This window comes from Mus caroli, unplaced genomic scaffold (assembly GCF_978045245.1).
Source record: "Mus caroli unplaced genomic scaffold, Mus_caroli_1 scaffold_16, whole genome shotgun sequence".
NCBI classification, from domain to species: domain Eukaryota; kingdom Metazoa; phylum Chordata; class Mammalia; order Rodentia; family Muridae; genus Mus; species Mus caroli.
The window spans coordinates 71,015,080-71,036,120 of record NW_028227271.1 but is presented as its reverse complement, the minus strand read 5'-3'; the positions used below and the strand labels follow the sequence as shown (position 1 = coordinate 71,036,120).

Sequence of the window (21,041 nt, the reverse complement as noted above, 5' to 3'; positions counted from 1 at the left end):
GTAGACTACAATGGTTTCACACTTACAGAGATCCACCTGCCTCTGCCTCTGCCTCTGCCTCTGCCTCTGTCTCTGCCTCTGCCTCTGCCTCTGCCTCTGCCTCTGCCTCTGCCTCTGCCTCTGCCTCCTCTGCCTCTGCCTCTGCCTCCTCTGCCTCTGCCTCTGCCTCTGCCTCCTCTGCCTCTGCCTCTGCCTCTGCCTCTGCCTCCTCTGCCTCTGCCTCTGCCTCTGCCTCTGCCTCTGCCTCTGCCTCTGCCTCTGCCTCTGCCTCTGCCTCTGCCTCTGCCTCTGCCTCTGCCTCTGCCTCTGCCTCTGCCTCCGACGTGCTGAAATGGTGTCACCACCATACCAGTCTACATCTTTTTCTTTAAGATTTATTTATTATTATCTTATGTGTATTTGTCAATGCTTGCATGTATGTTCATACACTACATATTTCTCTGGTACCCATGGAGGAAGAAGAGGACTTCAGATCTCTTTGGAATTAGAGTTCCAGTCTATTGTGAATAAAACCCAAGTCTTCTACAAAAATAGCAATATTCTTAGCCACATAGCCATCTCTCCTATACCATCAAGTATACTTTAAAAAAAAATGGGCAAAGATCTTTAGCAATCCTGATTATATCACTTTCCTTGACAACTTTGCGAAGTTTATGCCATAGTTGACTATTATAGTTGACTATGGAGCCAGTGTTGGGTGCTTTCTCTCTTCATTGCCAATTCCTTAAAGACCTTGGAAGGATTTCCTCTCTGAGTATATAAGTGATTCTTTTCCTCTGGGGTGTGTGTGAAAAGTATGTTTTGTCCTGGACAGTTATCATGTAGCTTTACAGTTCATTATTAATTAAATTAGTTTAAATTAAATTAATTAAATGCCTGCTACAGGAATTTCCTCATACATCATTCTGGCCATCGAGAGGAAGAATTATAGCACAGATCTATAATATTATCTCTACTTGTCAAACGAGCAGGCTGAGTTTCACCAACTACTGAGTAGTTACACAGCTGTGAACCATCAAAGGTGGGAATTTCTAGATATGTCCGCCTTTCTCACATATAAAACCTTGAAATGAGCTTGAAGAAACATTTTAGGAGGACATGTAGCTGTAAAAGTAGCTTTGAATTTTATTTGAACTGTAACTCCAGTTCTAGGGGACTTGATCCCTCTTTTAGTCTCCTCAGTTCTAGGTAACCTAATGCATACAGCTGTGCAAGCAGAACATCCATAACCATACCATATTTTTTTTTAATTTAAGTATAATTCAGGACCAGTAAATATGTCTCACTGTTTAAAGGCATTTTTTGCTAAGCCTGGCACCTGAGTTAGATCCCAGGACCCAAATGGTAGGAAAACAAACCGCAGTTTGTCCTCTGATCTCTACATGTTGGCCCTACCATACTTGTAGCTTAAAAAAAAATAACTTAAACTCTAAATCTTTGCCTTTCAGAAGCTAGTAGTATTGGAGGTTTGGGTCAGAGAAATAGTGTGGTCTGGCTTCACTTTTGCAAAATCCTTCCAGCCACAATCATCTGAGGGAAAGAGAGGGCTGCAGCAGCAAGAGAGATAGGTGGCTGCAATGGTTCAGTCAGTTGAGGCTGGAGCTTTGGACCAGAGACTAATGAACTGGGCTCTATATAGACTTTAATGAAGTGTCAGCAGTATTTCCTGAGGACATACTTTGCTCAGGCTTTCCCAGGAACTCATACCTGCAGGCATCTGGGACCTGGGGTTTTTTCCACCAAATGTTCCCATATGAAATGATGTCACAGCTATGCTCACCTCAAGGGAAGTAGAGCTCCTTACTTCAAGATTCTTACCATCAGGCTTCTGCAAGGAGAATGTGTCAGTGCCTGGAGTGGGCAGGATGGGCTTGATGGCACAGGAGCATTTACTGCCCAAACTGTAGCTTGTGGAAAGCTGCAAGTATGTGGATATACCTGAGATTGGTAATATGGCTGCCTCAGAGCCACTGAAAAATCCACTGTGATCATCTCTAACAATTCACCTGCAGGAAGATGAATCATTAGAATAAGATTAAAGGCCACCTTTATGTTCTCTGCTTTTGCTACTTACTAGCAATTATCAGGTTAAAAGCAGGAGAAATTTTAGCCCTTGATAGCAAAGTGGCTCATTTAAGACATTGTTTTACCATACTTTAAAAATTGAGACAAAAGTTAATAGTTGATAGATAACCTGCAGTTAATGATTCCTGGAGAGTCTTGGTAACCCCCCCCCCCAAAAAAAGACTCTAGGTGTGACAAGTTTGCCATTAATTAAAAACCTGAGAATTGAAGTAAAAGGATCTCAGCTTAAAGTGGTGGCTGCATCCTTGCCAAACCACTATAAGTTGTGAGGAAAAATCCTAAGTCAGTAGTTCTCAACCGTTGTGACCCCTTTGCTGGGTCAAACCACCCTTTCACAGGGTTTGCCCAAGACCATTGGAAAACAGAGGTATTTAAATTACAATTTATAACAGGACCAAAATTACAGTTACGGGTAGCAATAAAAAGAACCATATGGTTGGGGGATGCCACATCACGAGGAACTATATTAAAGGGTTGCAGCATTAGGAAGGTTGAGAACCACTATCCTAAGTATGTTCAAGCACTTCTCCTGACAAGCATCCGGTGACAGCAACTTCACACAGTGGAGGGCATTGGTGGTTGTTCCTTGTGATCATGTGACCCACTAGGAACTGTGGCTTGTTCCTACTGCTGTCCAGTAATATGAGAAAGGATCATCCTGCTAAATAGCTACACATTTGGTTCATATAATTACAATGTAGAAATTAGTAAGTTGAGTCTGGGACTATCTATACACATTATTTATTGCAAATCCATGAGGTGGTTGCCATGCTGTTAGTGAAGTAACGTGAAAAAATGACAGGCTCATTCGATTACATTTCATTGACCTTGTCAGAATGACTCTGTTTTCCAGTACATGGCCATGACTAACCACAGAACTTGCATCAGCCTCTTAGTTACTAAGTTCCTGGGGAGAGCATGAGAACCTTGCCCATGGATTCATGCCTTTTCACTGTATCCTGAAATACTGTTAAGTGATTTGGTTCCAATTGACAGCTCTGGGAGGCTTTAAGATCTTAGGCTCCTCCTGACATTGCCTTCTAGATTGGTATAATAAATACTTCACAGAACTTGACCACACACTAAGCCCTGAAAATAACATGGGTCATAAACACTTTCACTTTTACCTTGCCCTGGAGATTATTTCTGAAGCTGTACCCTTGTGCCATCATCTGTACCCTGAAGCAGGTGTGCATGATAACACCAGCAAGAGACGGGTGCTTCTAATTCACTCTTATCTCCACAGTGCTGATGAGGTCTCCACCACTTTAAAAACATTCAAAACAAATTGACATGCCTTTTATTATTTTCCCAGGGCTGCGTCCAAAGAGGACTCTGCGCCTGGTTCTCTGGACTGCAGAAGAACAAGGAGGAATTGGTGCCTCCCAGTATTATGAGCTACATAAGGTAAAACTATCCAACATCTGCTGAACACTAACATTTATAACATTTATAATTCAAACCAAAAGCATTGGTTTGAATTTGGGTTTTAAAATCCTCTATAATTGTCTAAGAATTCTTAGTCCTTTGTGGCCAACTAACTGGCCAATACCCAGTCCTGTCAGCAAGAATGTCCTGGTGAGATGAAGATGCTATGTGTGGCTAATGGCCCTTCTATTGTCTGATCATACTCATGGCCCTAGAAAACTCTCAGCTGAGTCTTGCCATTTTCTAAGAGTCTTAATAGTTCTGCTGTGCTCATATATGGCAGGAAGCTAGGTAATCATTGCCTCCCCACTAAGCCAAGCCCTCTCCCTGAAGTCCTGGGATTTGAGGCCCTGATACCTGGAGTCAGCAAGCAGCATCAGCTTCGTGGTGTTAGGAGTGAGTCATTCACAGATCTCTGAACTGAGAACACAGAGGACTGCCTGGTCGGGTATTAAACTTAGGAATCAGTGCTTCCTGAAGCAAGAAGGCTACTGTGGAAGACCACAGTTTTCTAATCTACAAACCTTTAACACTGTAGATGGGGGGTTACATCAGAGAACAACTTTTAAAGAGTAAAGTATACAGCAAGGACAGGAAACCTTGAGAACAAGTTGAACATTAGCTCAAAGAGAAGCTATTTGAGTGTCCCCAAGTAAACAGGGGAAGGAGGTATGCATATGCCTGCTGTGGAGGAGGAGGAGGAGGAAGAGGAGGAAGAGGAAGAGGAAAATGAAGAGGAGGAGAAGGACGAGGACCAAACTTTTTTTTTTTTTTTTGGTTTTTTGAGACAGGGTTTCTCTGTGTAGCCCTGGCTGTCCTGGAACTCACTTTGTAGACCAGGTTGGCCTCGAACTCAGAAATCCACCTGCCTCTGACTCCCAAGTGCTGGGATTAAAGGCCTGTGCTGCTGCCATCACCACCTGGCTAGGACCAAACTTCTATTTTCAGCACCTACATACTAACTTATAATCTCCCTGACATTCAGTCCTAAGGATCTGAGGCCCTCCCCTGACCTCTATGTGTACCAGACAAGCACAAGGATCACAGACATATGTGCAGACAAAACACCATACACATAAAATAATGTAAAAATATGAATGTATAAGCAAATCATGAGTCCCAGGAGTGGGGATAAAACAGGTTATTCACAGTGTCAGAAGTGATAACAGTACACAATTAACATCATAGTAGAGGTCCTTTGTCATAGAACAATAGCAAGAAGTGGAACAACCCTTCCACATCAGTGTTTATGTGACAAAAGCTTGTTCATTACTCTTGTGCCTTACAAGAATAACTTTTACACTAGTTGTACTAGTAGGCTCTCTACAGAAGATATTTACCAGCCCACAGTCTTATGATAAAAATTATAGTTTCACAGTATTCCCATGCAATAATCTCTGTACTGTTTTATAGGAAAAGAAAATTTTGTATTTTTATTTTTTTGTGGACTATATTCAACAGCAAGTAGTTTGCATGGAGGTAGTGTATTATTATGAAGCTGCATCCACAGTCTTCTTGTTGGGTCAAGTTTCACAGCACAGCTGGCTAAGCATACATGGGACCAGCTGTGGAGAAAAACATGTAGAAAATTATTGTTTTTTTTCTTTTTTTTCCTCTGAATGTAACTTTATTTTCCATTTATAAAATCTATTCCTCAATGAATAGTCTAAAGAAATATTTTAATGAACATGGTTAGTCAATCTTTATGGGAGTGAAAGTAATTCACTATATTTTCTTAGTAAATATGCCTTAATAATGTGCTTTTATTAATATATACATATAAAATTAAGAGATAGGACAAAATTCATTGCCCAGACTGATTTTTAAAATTATATTCTGATTAATAGCTACCTTTACTTTATAATTATGCTATCTTGTAAAATATTGGCTTAATTATTTTAATACCTGTTGAAATTTACTAAGCTACTGAAAATTCATTCAGTTATTGTATATCTAAGAAATAGATAAAACTATTGGTGCTTAGTATGTGAATTTTTAGATTCACCTGGAATTTTATTGCAATTTCTAAAATGTTCTCTCCAAGGAAGCAAATTTTCCAGCAAAAATGTATATACATGGATTTTTGGCAACAGCTCATAAGTAAAATAATAGAAAACAGACACTGAAGTTTTTGCTATGACTTGACTAGATTAGTCAATCAGAATAAAACTCATATTAGTCATCTGTCCATCACTGTAAAGAAGTATCAGTAATAATTATTCTATAAGGAGGAAAGGTTTATTCTGGTTCACACTTTCAGAGATTTTTGGTCCATGATTATTTGGCTCTGTTATTTCTGATTTCATGACAAGGTAGACAGAAGAACATCATGCAACCAAACTGCTTACACTTTATGGTGGTCAGGAAGCAAGAACATATCCCTTTATAAGACTCTCCTTTCCAAACCCTCTAAGCTATGAATAGTATATTAATCAATTCATAAGGTCTTTGTAGTCTAGTCACCTTGCAAACAAACACCCCACCAATCAGTAATGCTGCAGTGTGGATCAAGGGTCTCAGGAGACATTTAGGATTCAAACCATAACAAAAATCATTCCTAAAATCAACCTAGCACCTCCCTAACAATTCATTGCATAAAGTCTTATAAAGGAGATTTTCTTATTCTGATGGGTTATACAATGTCATTTCCTAATTTCCAAGTTTCCTCTGATGTCTCTGTCATTACATCAGCATAAGAATATGATAATTGTTTAGAGGCATATTGTTTGTGGTTTAAGCTACTTATTCTATCATTTTATTGAGGCTTAATTAGAGGCTTCACATGGTTTGCTCAGCCTGCTTTCTTACAGACCCCAAGACCACCAGCCAAGGGAGGGAACTATGCACATTGAGTTGAGCCCTCCCCTATTAATCACTAACTAAGAAAATGCTCTATGGCCCGGTGGTGGTGGCACACGCCTTTAATCCCAGCACTTGGGAGCCAGAGGCAGGCAGATTTCTGAGTTCGAGGCCAGCCTAGTCTACAAAGTGAGTTCCAGGACAGCCAGGGCTATACAGAGAAACCCTGTGTCTTTAAAAAAAAAAAAAAATGCTCTAAAGGCTCGTCTATGGTCTGATTTTATGAAGGTATTTTGCCAATGGAGGTTCCTACCTCTCAGATGACTGTAGCTTATGTTAAGTTAACTTAAAACTAGCCAGTTCATCTGGTAATCATCACATGGATCAACATGAGAGTGTGAGCGTTATGCTACAAACTTCCTTTATACTGCTTCAAATTTCCCTTCAACTCTACCAAAGACAAATACTGCACTGATTTTTTTTTTAATTACCACAAATTGGTTGTGCCTGGCCTTGATCCTCATGTAAATATAAGCATATTGTGTGTAATCTCCAATCCAGATTCTTTCACTAAGCAATAAGGATTTAGAATCCATCAATGTTGCTTTATTAACAGGAATTGGCACCTTCCCGAATAGTTCTTTGTTATGTGAATAAACCCCAATTTCTATTTTTTCCTCCAGAAAAAGAAAACATAGTTGTTCTGTTGATGGACATTTGTGCTCTTCCCAGTGTTAGCTATCACAAATAAAAGTGATATCAACATTTCTGTAGAGTTGTTTGGATGGACATATACATTTGGATGGACTTTACTTTCTAGGAGTAAAATAGCTAGATCATAGGACTATGTTCAATTTCATTAAAAACTTCTAAGCAATAAGAACTTAACTACTTACATCCTCACCAGAAACATAAGTATCCCAGCTGCTCCTATCCTTCCCAGTATTTACAGGCTGGGTGATTCCTGCAGGTATTATATTTTATAGATATTTGACGGTGTGATTCTGAAGGACTAGAAAAAAAGGTTTGCTTCTACTCTAATGGCTCTTTCTCCTCTCTTCAATCATTGCAATGAGACCAATTGTCTTGATTCTACTGTTCTACAATTTGGAGAAATTAAGGGCTTTTTATTCACATGAGTTTTGGGTGTGTACTAGTTCCTTGTCTGTTGCTGTACAAAATATCATGAAGAAATCCACTTATAGAATGCACAGTATATTCTGTTTTACAGTTGCAAAGGGAGGGTCTATAATGGTAAATAAAACAGAAAAGCAGTAGCAAGCAGCTGGTTGATCACATTTAATTTGTACATAGGAAGTAGAGAGAAAGCAGGAAGCAGGAAAAGCCTAGAACACTTAGATCCTACCCCTAGGAACATACTTTTTCCAGCAAAGCTCCTGGAGGATTTATAACCCACTCACACCATCATCACCTAGAAAGGAACCATGTGTTCAAATGCATGAGACTATAGAAGACATTTCTCTTTAAACTGACATATGGTGACTGATGTGATAACTGTATCCATGTGGATCAATGCTTTGGCATAGCAGGTCATTGAATGGTGGCGGTTGAAGCCACAACGGACTCCTTCTAAGGGAGAGCAGGATTGTGAGGACCCAATGGAATACTAAAAATGAGAATGACCCCTTCATGCTCAGCTAGACAGGATGAGAAAGCCTGCTAAAAGGCCCTTTGCATTATTGCTTCTTGATGAAGTGATTATTTAAAATGTGAACTACTCTACAGGTTGAATCAAACTCATGTTTACTAGAAGAAATTGTCACCATACAAAGAGCACATTACTGTGAATAAAAGTTGACTTGTGGAAGTGTAATTTAACTTTGTATTTTGAAAATAGGATCCTTTTCTCATTTTTTCAAATCAATTAATCAAATGATGATTGCCCAGATGCAATTGGTCCAATCAGGTTTTTATGTGAACAGAGTTACTCTCCTCCCTTCTCTTAGGAGGCCAGCATGTCAGATCTCATGTTCTAAAACATAAAAAGGGAGACAGCTTCTGGGACAGGTGGGAGCCACAGAGCCGCTGAGGCAGCACCCTTTTGGGGCCGCAGACATCCTGCACCCTCCCAGCTGGAGGACAGTGATCTGCCCTGCAGGGAGCGCCATCTTGGCTCCGGGACTCCGCCGAACTTAGTCTGTACAGGTTAGAGTGAGGACCACAGAGGCAGACAGCTTCTGGGACAGGCGGGAGCCACAGAGCCACTGAGGCAGCACCCTTTTGGGGCCGCAGACATCCGGCACCCTCCCAGCTGGAAGACAGTGGTCTGCCCTACACAGGAGCCCTCTGCCTCAGGAGCAGGGAGCACATCTTGGATCCAGGACTCCACTGAACTTAGGAACTTAGTCTGCACAGCTGAGAGAGTGCACCACAGAAGCCTACAGCTTCTGTGACCTGCCAAAGCAACACAGCATCTGGGAAAGGTCCTGTTTACCACCTTCTTCTTTGGCCAGGAGGAGGTCCAAATGCCAGATATCTGTACACCTTCCCTTTAAGAGGAAAGCTTGTCAGCAGGGAGTGCTCTAACCACTGAAACTCAGAGGAGAGAGCCTGTCTCCCAGGTCTGCTGACAGACGATACTCAGAATCACCAGAAGAACAACCTCTGAACAGAGACAACTATAACAACTCCAGAGATTACCAGATGGCGAGAGGTAAACGTAAGAATCCTACTAACAGAAACCAAGACCACTCACCATCATCAGGACCCAGCACTCCCACTTCGCCTAGTCCAGGGCACCCCAACACACCTGAAAAGCTAGACCTGGATTTAAAAGCATATCTCATGATGATGGTAGAGGACATCAAGAAGGACTTTAAAGAACTACAGGAGAACATGGCTAAAGAGTTACAAGTCCTTAAAGAAAAACAGGAAAACACAACCAAACTGGTAGAAGTCCTTAAAGAGAAGCAGGAAAACACATCCAATCAGATGATGGAAATGAACAAAACCATACTAGACCTAAAAAGGGAAGTAGACACAATAAAGAAAACCCAAAATGAGGCAACACTGGAGATAGAAACCCTAGGAAAGAAATCTGGAACCATAGATGCAAGCATCAGCAACAGAATACAAGAGATGGAAGAGAGAATCTCAGGTGCAGAAGATTCCATAGAGAACATCGGCACAACAATCAAGGAAAATGGAAAATGCAAAAAGATCCTAACTCAAAACATCCAGGAAATACAGGACACAATGAGAAGACCAAACCTACGGATAATAGGAGTGGATGAGAATGAAGATTTTCAACTCAAAGGACCAGCAAACATCTTCAAAAAAATTATAGAAGAAAACTTCCCAAATCTAAAGAAAGAGATGCCCATGAACATACAAGAAGCCTACAGAACTCCAAATAGGCTGGACCAGAAAAGAAATACCTCCCGACACATAATAATCAGAACAACAAATGCACTAAATAAAGATAGAATACTAAAAGCAGTAAGAGAAAAAGGCCAAGTAACATATAAAGGCAAGCCTATCAGAATTACACCAGATTTTTCACCAGAGACTATGAAAGCCAGAAGATCCTGGACAGATGTTATACAGACACTAAAAGATCAAAAATTCCAGCCCAGGCTACTATACCCAGTCAAACTCTCAATTAACATAGATGGAGAAACCAAAGTATTCCACGACAAAACCAAATTCACACATTATCTCTCCACAAATCCAGCCCTTCAAAGGATAATAACAGAAAAAAACCAATACAAGGACGGGAACCACGCCCTAGAAACAACAAGAAGGTAATCCCTCAACAAACCTAAAGGAAGACAGCCACAAGAACAGAATGCCAACTTTAACAACAAAAATAACAGGAAACAACAATTACTTTTCCTTAATATCTCTTAATATCAATGGACTCAACTCCCCGGTAAAAAGACATAGACTAACAAACTGGCTACACAAACAAGACCCAACATTTTGCTGCTTGCAGGAAACTCATCTCAGAGAAAAAGATAGACACTACCTCAGAATGAAAGGCTGGAAAACAATTTTCCAAGCAAATGGTGTGAAGAAACAAGCTGGAGTAGCCATTCTAATATCTGATAAGATTGACTTCCAACCCAAAGTCATCAAAAAAGACAGGGAGGGGCACTTCATACTCATCAAAGGTAAAATCCTCCAAGAGGAACTATCAATCCTGAATATCTATGCTCCAAATACAAAGGCAGCCTCATTCATTAAAGAAACTTTAGTAAATCTCAAAGCACACATTGCACCTCATACAATAATAGTGGGAGACTTCAACACATCACTTTCACCAATGGACAGATCATGGAAACGGAAACTAAACAGGGACACAGTGAAACTAACAGAAGTTATGGATCAAATGGATCTGGCAGATATCTACAGAACATTTTACCCTAAAACAAAAGGATACACCTTCTTCTCAGCACCTCATGGTACCTTCTCCAAAATTGACCACGTAATTGGGCACAAAACAGGACTCAACAGATACAAAAATATTGAAATTGTCCCATGCATCCTATCAGATCACCATGGACTAAGGCTGATCTTCAATAACAAAATAAATAATAGAAAGCCAACATTCACGTGGAAACTGAACAACACTCTTCTAAATGATACCTTGGTCAAGGAAGGAATAAAGAAAGAAATCAAGGACTTTTTAGAGTTCAATGAAAATGAAGCCACAACATACCCAAACTTATGGGACGCAATGAAAGCATTTCTAAGAGGAAAACTCATATCTCTGAGTGCCTCCAAAAAGAAACTAGAAAGAGCACACATTAGCAGCTTGACAACACACCTAAAAGCACTAGAACAAAAGGAAGCAAATTCACCCAAGAGGAGTAGACGGCAGGAAATAATCAAACTCAGGGGCGAAATCAATCGAGTGGAAACAAAAAGAACTATTCAAAGAATCAACCAATCAAAGAGCTGGTTCTTTGAGAAAATCAACAAGATAGATAAACCCTTAGCCAGACTCACTAGAGGGCACAGGGAAAGCATTCTAATTAACAAAATCAGAAATGAAAAAGGAGACATAACAACAGATCCTGAAGACATCCAAAACACCATCAGATCCTTCTACCAAAGGCTATACTCAACAAAACTGGAGAACCTGGATAAAATGGACAAGTTTCTAGACAGATACCAGGTACCAAAGTTGAACCAAGATCAGGTTAATGATCTAAACAGCCCTATATCCCCCAAAGAAATAGAAGCAGTCATTAATAGTCTCCCAACCAAAAATAGCCCAGTACCAGATGGCTTTAGTGCAGAGTTCTATCAGACCTTCAAAGAAGATCTAATCCCAGTTCTTCACAAACTATTCCACAAAATAGAAACAGAAGGTACTCTACCCAACTCATTCTATGAAGCCACAATTACTCTGATACCTAAACCGCAAAAAGACCCAACAAAGATAGAAAACTTCAGACCAATATCCCTTATGAATATTGATGCAAAAATACTCAATAAAGTTCTTGCTAACCGAATCCAAGAACACATTAAAACAATCATCCATACTGACCAAGTAGGTTTCATCCCAGGGATGCAGGGATGGTTCAATATATGGAAATCCATCAACGTAATCCAGTATATAAACAAACTCAAAGACAAAAACCACATGGTCATCTCGTTAGATGCGGAAAAAGCATTTGACAAGATCCAACACCCATTCATGATAAAAGTCTTGGAAAGATCAGGAATTCAAGGCCCATACCTAAACATGATAAAAGCAATCTACAGCAAACCAGTAGCCAACATCAAAGTAAATGGTCAGAAGCTTGAAGCAATCCCTCTAAAATCAGGGACTAGACAAGGCTGTCCACTTTCTCCATACCTATTCAACATTGTACTTGAAGTCCTAGCCAGAGCAATTCGACAACAAAAGGAGATCAAAGGGATACAAATTGGAAAAGATGAAGTCAAAATATCACTTTTTGCAGATGATATGATAGTATATATAAGTGACCCTAAAAATTCTACCAGAGAACTCCTAAATCTGATAAACAGCTTCGGTGAAGTAGCTGGATATAAAATTAACTCAAACAAATCAATGGCCTTTCTCTACAGAAAGAATAAACAGGCTGAGAAAGAAATTAGGGAAACAACACCCTTCTCAATAGTCACAAATAATATAAAATATCTTGGCGTGACTCTAACTAAGGAAGTGAAAGATCTGTATAATAAGAACTTCAGGTCTCTGAAGAAAGAAATTCTAGAAGATCTCAGAAGATGGAAAGATCTTCCATGCTCATGGATTGGCAGGATCAACATTTTAAAAATGGCTATCTTGCCAAAAGCAATCTACAGATTCAATGCAATCCCCATCAAAATTCCAACTCAATTCTTCAACGAATTAGAAAGTGCAATCTGCAAATTCATCTGGAATAACAAAAAACCTAGGATAGCAAAAACTCTTCTCAAGGATAAAAGAACCTCTGGTGGAATCACCATGCCAGACCTAAAGCTTTACTACAGAGCAATTGTGATAAAAACTGCGTGGTACTGGTATAGTGACAGACAAATAGACCAATGGAATAGAATTGAAGACCCAGAAATGAACCCACACACCTACGGTCACTTGATCTTCGACAAGGGAGCTAAAAACATCCAGTGGAAGAAAGACAGCATTTTCAACAAATGGTGCTGGCACAACTGGTTGTTATCATGTAGAAGAATGCGAATCGATCCATTCCTATCTCCTTGTACTAAGGTCAAGTCTAAGTGGATCAAGGAACTTCACATAAAACCAGAGACACTGAAACTTATAGAGGAAAAAGTGGGGAAAAGCCTTGAAGATATGGGCACAGGGGAAAAATTCTTGAATAGAACAGCAATGTCTTGTGCTGTAAGATCGAGAATTGACAAGTGGGACCTCATGAAACTGCAAAGCTTCTGCAAGGCTAAAGACACCATCAATAAGACAAAAAAACCACCAACAGATTGGGAAAGGATCTTTACCTATCCTAAATCAGATAAGGGTCTAATATCCAATATATATAAGGAACTCAAGAAGGTGGACTCCAGAAAGTCAAATAACCCCATTAAAAAATGGGGCTCAGAATTGAACAAAGAATTCTCACCTGAAGAATACAAAATGGCAGAGAAGCACCTGAAAAAATGTTCAACATCCTTAATCATCAGGGAAATGCAAATCAAAACAACCCTGAGATTCCACCTCACACCAGTCAGAATGGCTAAGATCAAAAATTCAGGTGACAGCAGATGCTGGCGGGGATGTGGAGAAAGAGGAACACTCCTCCATTGTTGGTGGGATTGCAAGCTTGTACAACCACTCTGGAAATCAGTCTGGCGGTTCCTCAGAAAATTGGACATAGTACTACCGGAGGATCCAGCAATACCTCTTCTGGGCATATATCCAGAAGATGTCCCAACCGGTAAGAAGGACACATGCTCCACTATGTTCATAGCAAGCTTATTTATAATAGCCAGAAGCTGGAAAGAACCCAGATGTCCCTCAACAGAGGAATGGATACAGAAATTATGGTACATTTACACAATGGAGTACTACTCAGCTATTAAAAAGAATGAATTTATGAAATTCCTAGCCAAATGGATGGACCTGGAGGGCATCATCTTGAGTGAGGTAACACAATCACAAAGGAACTCACACAATATGTATTCACTGATAAGTGGATATTAGCCCAAAACTTAGGATACCCAAGATATAAGATACAATTTGTTAAACGCATGAAACTCAAGAAGAATGAAGACCAAAATGTGGACACTGTGCCCCTTCTTAGAATTGGGAACAAAACACCCATGGAAGGAGTTACAGAGACAAAGTTTGGAGCTGTGATGAAAGGATGGACCATCTAGAGACTGCCGTATCCAGGGATCCATCCCATAATCAGCTTCTAAACGCTGACACCATTGCATACACTAGCAAGATTTTGCTGAAAGGACCCAAAGATAGCTGTCTCTTGTGAGACGATGCCGGGGCCTAGCAAGCACAGGAGTGGATGTTCACAGTCAGCTATTGGATGTATCACAGGGCTCCCAATGGAGAAGCTAGAGAAAGTACCCAAGGAGCTAAAGGGATCTGCAACCCTATAGTTGGAACAGCATGATGAACTAACCAGTACCCCGGAGCTCTTGTCTCTAGCTGCATATGTATCGAAAGATGGCCTAGTCGGCCATGACTGGAAAGAGAGGCCCATTGGACTTGCAAACTTTATATGCCCCAATATAGGGGAATGCCAGGGCCAAAAGAATGGGAATGGGAGGGTAGGGATGTGGGGGGCGGTATGGGGGACTTTTGGGATAGCATTGGAAATGTAATTGAGGAAAATATGTAATAAAAAAAAACATAAAAAGGATGGTGGATCTAAATTAATTTCAACCGGACTTAATGGAATTTTGAAATCTCTTAAATTTTAAGCAAAAATGAATATGTTCTAGCATAATTATAATTAGTAAGTTAATCTGGCTTTGAGAAGACTTCATTACATGAAGTAGTACAATAAAATAGATTGATGTATTCTAGTCTGGCATGAAAAATATTTAACTTTATCCTGATTTATTGCACAAACTTCTGGCAATTGAATAATGGGGTAAACACTGGTGTGTTCTGGTAGTCATTAGTAAGGGCAATATTTTAAATAGGTTTTATGAAATGAGAGATGGGATTGATAATAATTTTAAATACATCAGCTTTTTTTTTAACTGGAGCCACCTTAAGAACAGAAAAAGGCTAAAATGAATATAATCAATTATATTTAGCATTTCCTGTGTTTCTAGTGCTGAGAAACAAAATTTCCTCCTTACATAAATATACAAAAAAAATTACCTACTTTTAGTAGTAAAGTTTTTGCCAACTTCCTGACCCACATTAAGTTTTACAATTCACTTTAAAAGGGATATGTTACAAATCCAAGGAGACATGCTCACATTATCCAAGCAAGTGTGTTTTGTAGGAATTTTTACTTTTTAACCTTATAGCCCCCAAATATTTTTAATGTGGTCATAGTGACACTACCAGAGTGTGACATCATTGCACTCTTCTTCAGATCTAGGTATAAGAACAACAAATCTAATCTATGCATAATTTGTACTTTAAATGACATCACAAAGGCAGCCAGAGACATCTCAGCTCACACTGTTTTCCTACATCATTCCTCAACATATATGTATCAAATTACTTAGTCTTTGTACTCCAAATGACATCATAAAGGCAGCCTGAGACACCGAAGCTCACACTGGAGCCACTGTAATGTTAGGAAGAGCAGTACAAAGTTTTCTGCTCCTATAGGAACGTGATGGTGAAAAGCAAAGACAATGTTTTCCTACATCATTCCTCACATATGTATGTATCAAATTAGTCTTTGGATTAGGTTGTGTTATAATGTTTGAGTTTTAAATTTTGCTATTTGAGTTTTATAAAACCCCATCAAACCAGGTATTATCAGCTATGCCTGTGCCTGTGGAGACTATAGGTTAATATTAAATATCCTTAAATTTTTGAATCAGGATCTCATTCAATGACCCTCAAGCTCACTGATTCAATTGTAATGGTTCACTTGTTCTTCCTGACAACACATCCAGCTGTGGGGATACATGTGTGTTCTGCCATGCGTAGCTTGTACATTGGTACTGAGAATCTGGCTCAGGTCCTCATGCACCCTACATACTGGATCATCCTTCTTTCCCTTTCCCCAAAACAAACAACAATAAATGTTTCTCCTCCTCTTATTCCTATTCTCCCCCTTTTCCTTCAGGTTAGCTTTTGTTGTTAGTTTTGTTTTTTACTTTTGAAACAGGGTTTCCTATGTGGCCTAGTCTAGAACTTGTGATGCTCTGTGTCTCTGAGTACTAGGATTGTAGGTCTGTGCCACTGTGTAGTACTCAATATTTCTTAAAGCAGGAACAGGATGCTCTTTTCAGATAGCTAGATTAAATAACAATATGGTAAGATATAATTTTAAAAGTTTCTTTTTTCAAAAGTTTATGCACAGAGAAGGGTCTTATAAAGAAACAAACACTACAGTGTGTCCTGGCCCTTAATTCCTTAACAAATCTGAGATTAAGCCAGGGTTTTTGTCTATATATTGTTTTGTTTTTAACTCAAATTATTATCATTGGAAAGTAGGAGATTGAAAAATCTTCCCAGGAGATTGAAAAAATGGTAGGTCTTCCATCAGTCAGTAGCCCTCCTGGAGATGGCTGGCTATATCTAGCAGAGGTGATTTTTCCTCCTGTTCTATGGCTCATACAACTTCAGAGAGTGCTCTGACAAAAATGGCATGAGTCTCTGGGTAGAACAGAACCCCACAAACCTGCCTAAAAGTCAATACTAAGTTGAGGAGTCTGCTCTCTACACACTCTCTACTAGCAGTGTCCAGATCCACCAGCATTATTAAACCCAGACTACCATAAAGGCAGCAGCTCAGCCAAGGAAACAGCAGTAGAATTATGGAGCCCACTTCTGACCACAAGCTGTTGACCTGCCATGAGCCTCTATCTTTCTCTCTGAAACTCTCTTAACAGTCACTAAATGGGATTGGGCACCCAAGTCCTGTAGTACTGGTGGTACATCTGCCCAGCTCTACCACTGTCTCCTGATAGTGGTGATTGGGGCCTGATTTTCTAACCTTTTTAGCAATAAGGCCTTATTTGTAATTCCTGCTGACTCCCCTATATGTGTATAATACATACACACACACACTCAGACACATACTCAATAGATACACACATGCACACTCACATACACACATGCACACAAATAGAGGCACTCTCACACACATCTACACACAGATATAGACATATACACAGTCACATACACACATTCACACACACATACACAAAAACACATATACATATTCACATATACATTCACACATATACAAGCAGATACACACATTCACAAACACACACACACACACACACAAAACTTAACCACAAGATTAGAACCTTATTCCCATTTTCTTTACAAAACCTTTCTTCTTGTAGTCTGTTAAGAAATGTTTATAGTTGGGTGTGGTGGCATATGCCTTTAATCCCAGCACTTGGGAGGCAGAGGCAGGCAGATTTCTGAGTTCCAGGACAGCCTGGTCTGCAGAGTGAGTTCCAGGACAGCCAGGCTACACAGAGAAGCCCTCTCTGGAAAAGACAAACAAACAAACAAAATGAAACATTTACATACTATTTGCATTTACTCATTCTAGAAGCTGGGGGTTGCCCACAGCAACTAGCAGTTTGCTAGCATTAGTTTCAGGATACTTTTTAAGGAGAGTTTTTCAAAATGGATGAGCTAGAGAAAATACCCAAGGAGCTAAAGGGATCTGCAACCCTATAGGTGGAACAACATTATGAACTAACCAGTACCCCGGAGCTCTTGACTCTAGCTGCATATGTATCAGAAGATGGCCTAGTCGGCCATCACTGGAAAGAGAGGCCCATTGGACTTGCAAACTTTATATGCCCCAGTACAGGGGAACACCAGGGCCAAAAAGTGGGAGTGGGTGGGTAGGGGGGTGGGGGAGGGTATGGGGGACTTTTGGGATAGCATTGGAAATGTAAATGAGGAAACTACCTAATTAAAAAAAAACAAAAGAGCAAAAAAAAAATTCTAAAGAGCTTTTGTACCCAGCAAAACTGAACATACATAAACAGCAATTCACATTCAGAGAGTTTAGCAAGGCTTTTCAATAAAGGCTGACCATGGTCTCACAATCAGAGTGATTTCCAAATTAAACAGCACTTCTGTCACTAGTTAAGGACAGGGGTGTCATTTGCTCTCATGAATCCCTAGAGTTTCATTTAATAAAACTCATCCACCAAGTTAAAGGCACTGTCCCAGGACAAGAGTGGGGCCAGCTCTCCAGGTATGAACTGCAGGCTGATAGAATGTAGAATGCTCCCCATTCCACAGAGCTAAATGATTTGTTTCCCCTCCAAAGCTTTATTATACCCACAGAGTCAAATGGGAAGCAATCCGACTGTTTTGTCATTTGAATTAGGAAAGGTCAAGGGATTAGAACTTAATAGTAGTCTGAGGGAAAATGCTTTGTGAAAATAGTCCATTTTTTTTCCATGTAAGAAAAAAAGTAATGTGCTCCACTCATTAAATCTAAAACTCAAGTAATAGAGAAGAAGTTGGTTGGTGGCTAGACTTACAGTGCAAAAGAATCCATTCAAAATCTGAAAATTTTTGTTTTCCCACAAGTGTGAATTAGGTTATCACTTCTACACAATGCCATCTGTGCCATCACTTCTGAATTACTCTTCATACACTTTCTTTCACTGACTGTATCAGTGACATAGGTAGCTGCCACTAGGCATAGGTTGTCTTGTTAATTTCCGATGCATTGTTCTGGCATAGTTTCTGGGAAGTTTAAAAAACACATGTATAACTAGCCGGGTGTGGTGGCGCACACCTTTAGTCCCAGCACTCGGGAGGCAGAGGCAGGCAGATTTCTGAGTTCGAGGCCAGCCTGGCCTACAAAGTGAGTTCCAGGACAGCCAGGGCTATACAGAGAAACCTTGTCTCGAAAAAAAACCAAAAAAAAAAAAAAAAAAAAAAGTATGCATTTACTTATGATGTTAACTCTCAAAATCCTGATACAATGATTGAAAAAAAGCAGAAACACTTGGACTTTATGTATAATTTCCTCTTAGTTTGGTGCATCTTGCAAGTAAATTTATAGCTTAACAAAAAATACAATTTGAAAATATCCCAAGCCCTTGCCATGATAAATGTTGAGATCATTGCACTATTTAGAAGTCTCTTTAGATAGGGGAATCCCTCAGGATAGCACCTTAGGATATTCTGCTGTGTTTAGCTCTGTCAAAGTTACATGAGACAAGATACTAATCATGTGTGAATATGTGTTTAGATCTTTTGTGTATGTATAGAACTTTGGTTCACAATATATAATCCTCTCCTCAAACTGAGTCCATCTTTCTTCTTTTACTGTATTTGTGTGACAGAAATATAACAGGACAGACTCCTGTCTGAGCTATCTTGTAAAATCCCAAGGGCATTTCACTGCAACAGCATTTTCTAACATTATCAGATATAGAGCATATGTCTCTGGCCAATCCCATTTGATGTATGCCTGTGACTCAGAAGATCAGAGAAATAATTGGAAAAGAAGGGAGCTGTGTGTCTCCAAATGTTATTGTCACCTGTGTTACTGCCTTAGTAGTTGCAATCTAAGACTGCAAGGACAGACAGCTGAGCTGAAAGCTGGGCAGTGAGCTCAGAATCACAAAAGGGAAAAAGAAAAATCTGTACCTGCCAAAATCGAACCGGTACTCACTCTGCTTTGGAGGTGGTTGTAATGTAGAGATGTCCCTGGTGGCTAGTTCAGCCTGCCAGAGTGGAGTGCCACAGCAGAGAAAAGCAAATAAGAATGAGAAGCAAGAAGCATGACTCAGAAGCAGCACGAAGCTCTGGAACCACACACAGTAAGCTGATTGGCTTCCAGAGAATCTGTGAGGAAGGCTTTGGCTACCCATGTTATTTTTATCTTCTCATCTTTGCGGTAATTATCTTAATGTAGTACAGTGTGATACCCTCTATTTAAAGATGCTTTTCTGAATCACCAGTCCAAGAATGGAGCGAATGAAGAGGAAGAATGAATATTCACTTATATACAAAGCTGCTACCTTCATGTCATGAAAATATACTTAATGCCTAATTATCCCGACTTTCCTATTGTACAAAAATGTTGAAAATACAAATATAATTTCTTAGCTAATTATTTCATTATATGGAAGTGGCACTTGTAAAGCAATAAATTGACAGTGTCTTTGTGAGAGCCAGCTATTCTGGCCCTTAATGCTGAAATTTTCAAATAAAATAAACTGCATTTTTCTCATGACTATTCTGATTTGTGGAAAATGCCCTTTATATTTATGCATATATTATGCATACCTTTTAGAAGATATTTTATCATTCAAATAAGATAACGACATTTACCTGAGTAAATTATTACAGACAGGGATCCAAGAGATACCATGAGGTATCCACCAGCATCTCCAATGAGCAGATCTGTACCTCTTTCTTACACATGATTCTGGGTTCCTTTATAAATGGTCATCTTACTTCTATTTAAATGAATTATATTTTATATATTTCAATTATATATTCAAAGCTTGCTGCTCTCCTAAAGGACCAGAGTTTGGTTCCTAGCATCCACACCCACTGCCTGACACCTTTTCTGGTTTCCACAGGCATTCATACAGGTGACATATACACACAGGCACACATATATGACCATGAATTTAAAAATAAAAATAAATCTTTTAAAACCATACTTATCTTGAAATGCTGAGGGAGCTATGGACAGATTATCTGGATTCAGGTAGGTACACTTGGCTTGCTATAAAAGAGAGGGTTTGGCCCCTCCTCGCTCTCTTTGCTTCTCTGACTCTTCTCTTCCTTACCCCCTTTTCCCTCTCTCCTCTTCCTCTTCTTCCCTCTCTACATGTGTTCTTGGCAGGTCTCTGTTTATCTTTCCTCTCCTCTCCTCTCCTCTTCACTTTTCTTCTTCTCCTCTCTCTCTTCCTTCCTCCCTTCCTCCGCCTCTAGCTCTATTCTACACTATACCCATGGTATTGTTGGTATCTCAGGGGAAGGGATGCTTCAGCCTGAGCTTACAAAGTCATCCCTTCCACTTCACCATACCACACTATACAAAACATCCTTGTCTTTTATAAAACACAACAAGGAGACCTCTCTGAAGGCCTATTTGAGGGCACTAGTCTTTATTACC

General features: G+C 39.8%; 1 protein-coding gene across 1 annotated transcript in view; it reads left to right on the top strand.

The window, feature by feature from the left end:
* The window catches only part of Cpq (carboxypeptidase Q), a 517,237-nt gene that overhangs the window by 390,263 nt on the left and 105,933 nt on the right, over nucleotides 1-21,041 (top strand). Inside the window, exon 6 of the mRNA XM_021183241.3 lies at nucleotides 3,401-3,492. Within this exon, the coding sequence (XP_021038900.1) occupies nucleotides 3,401-3,492 (92 nt within the window). The remainder of the gene's footprint in view (nucleotides 1-3,400; nucleotides 3,493-21,041) is intronic.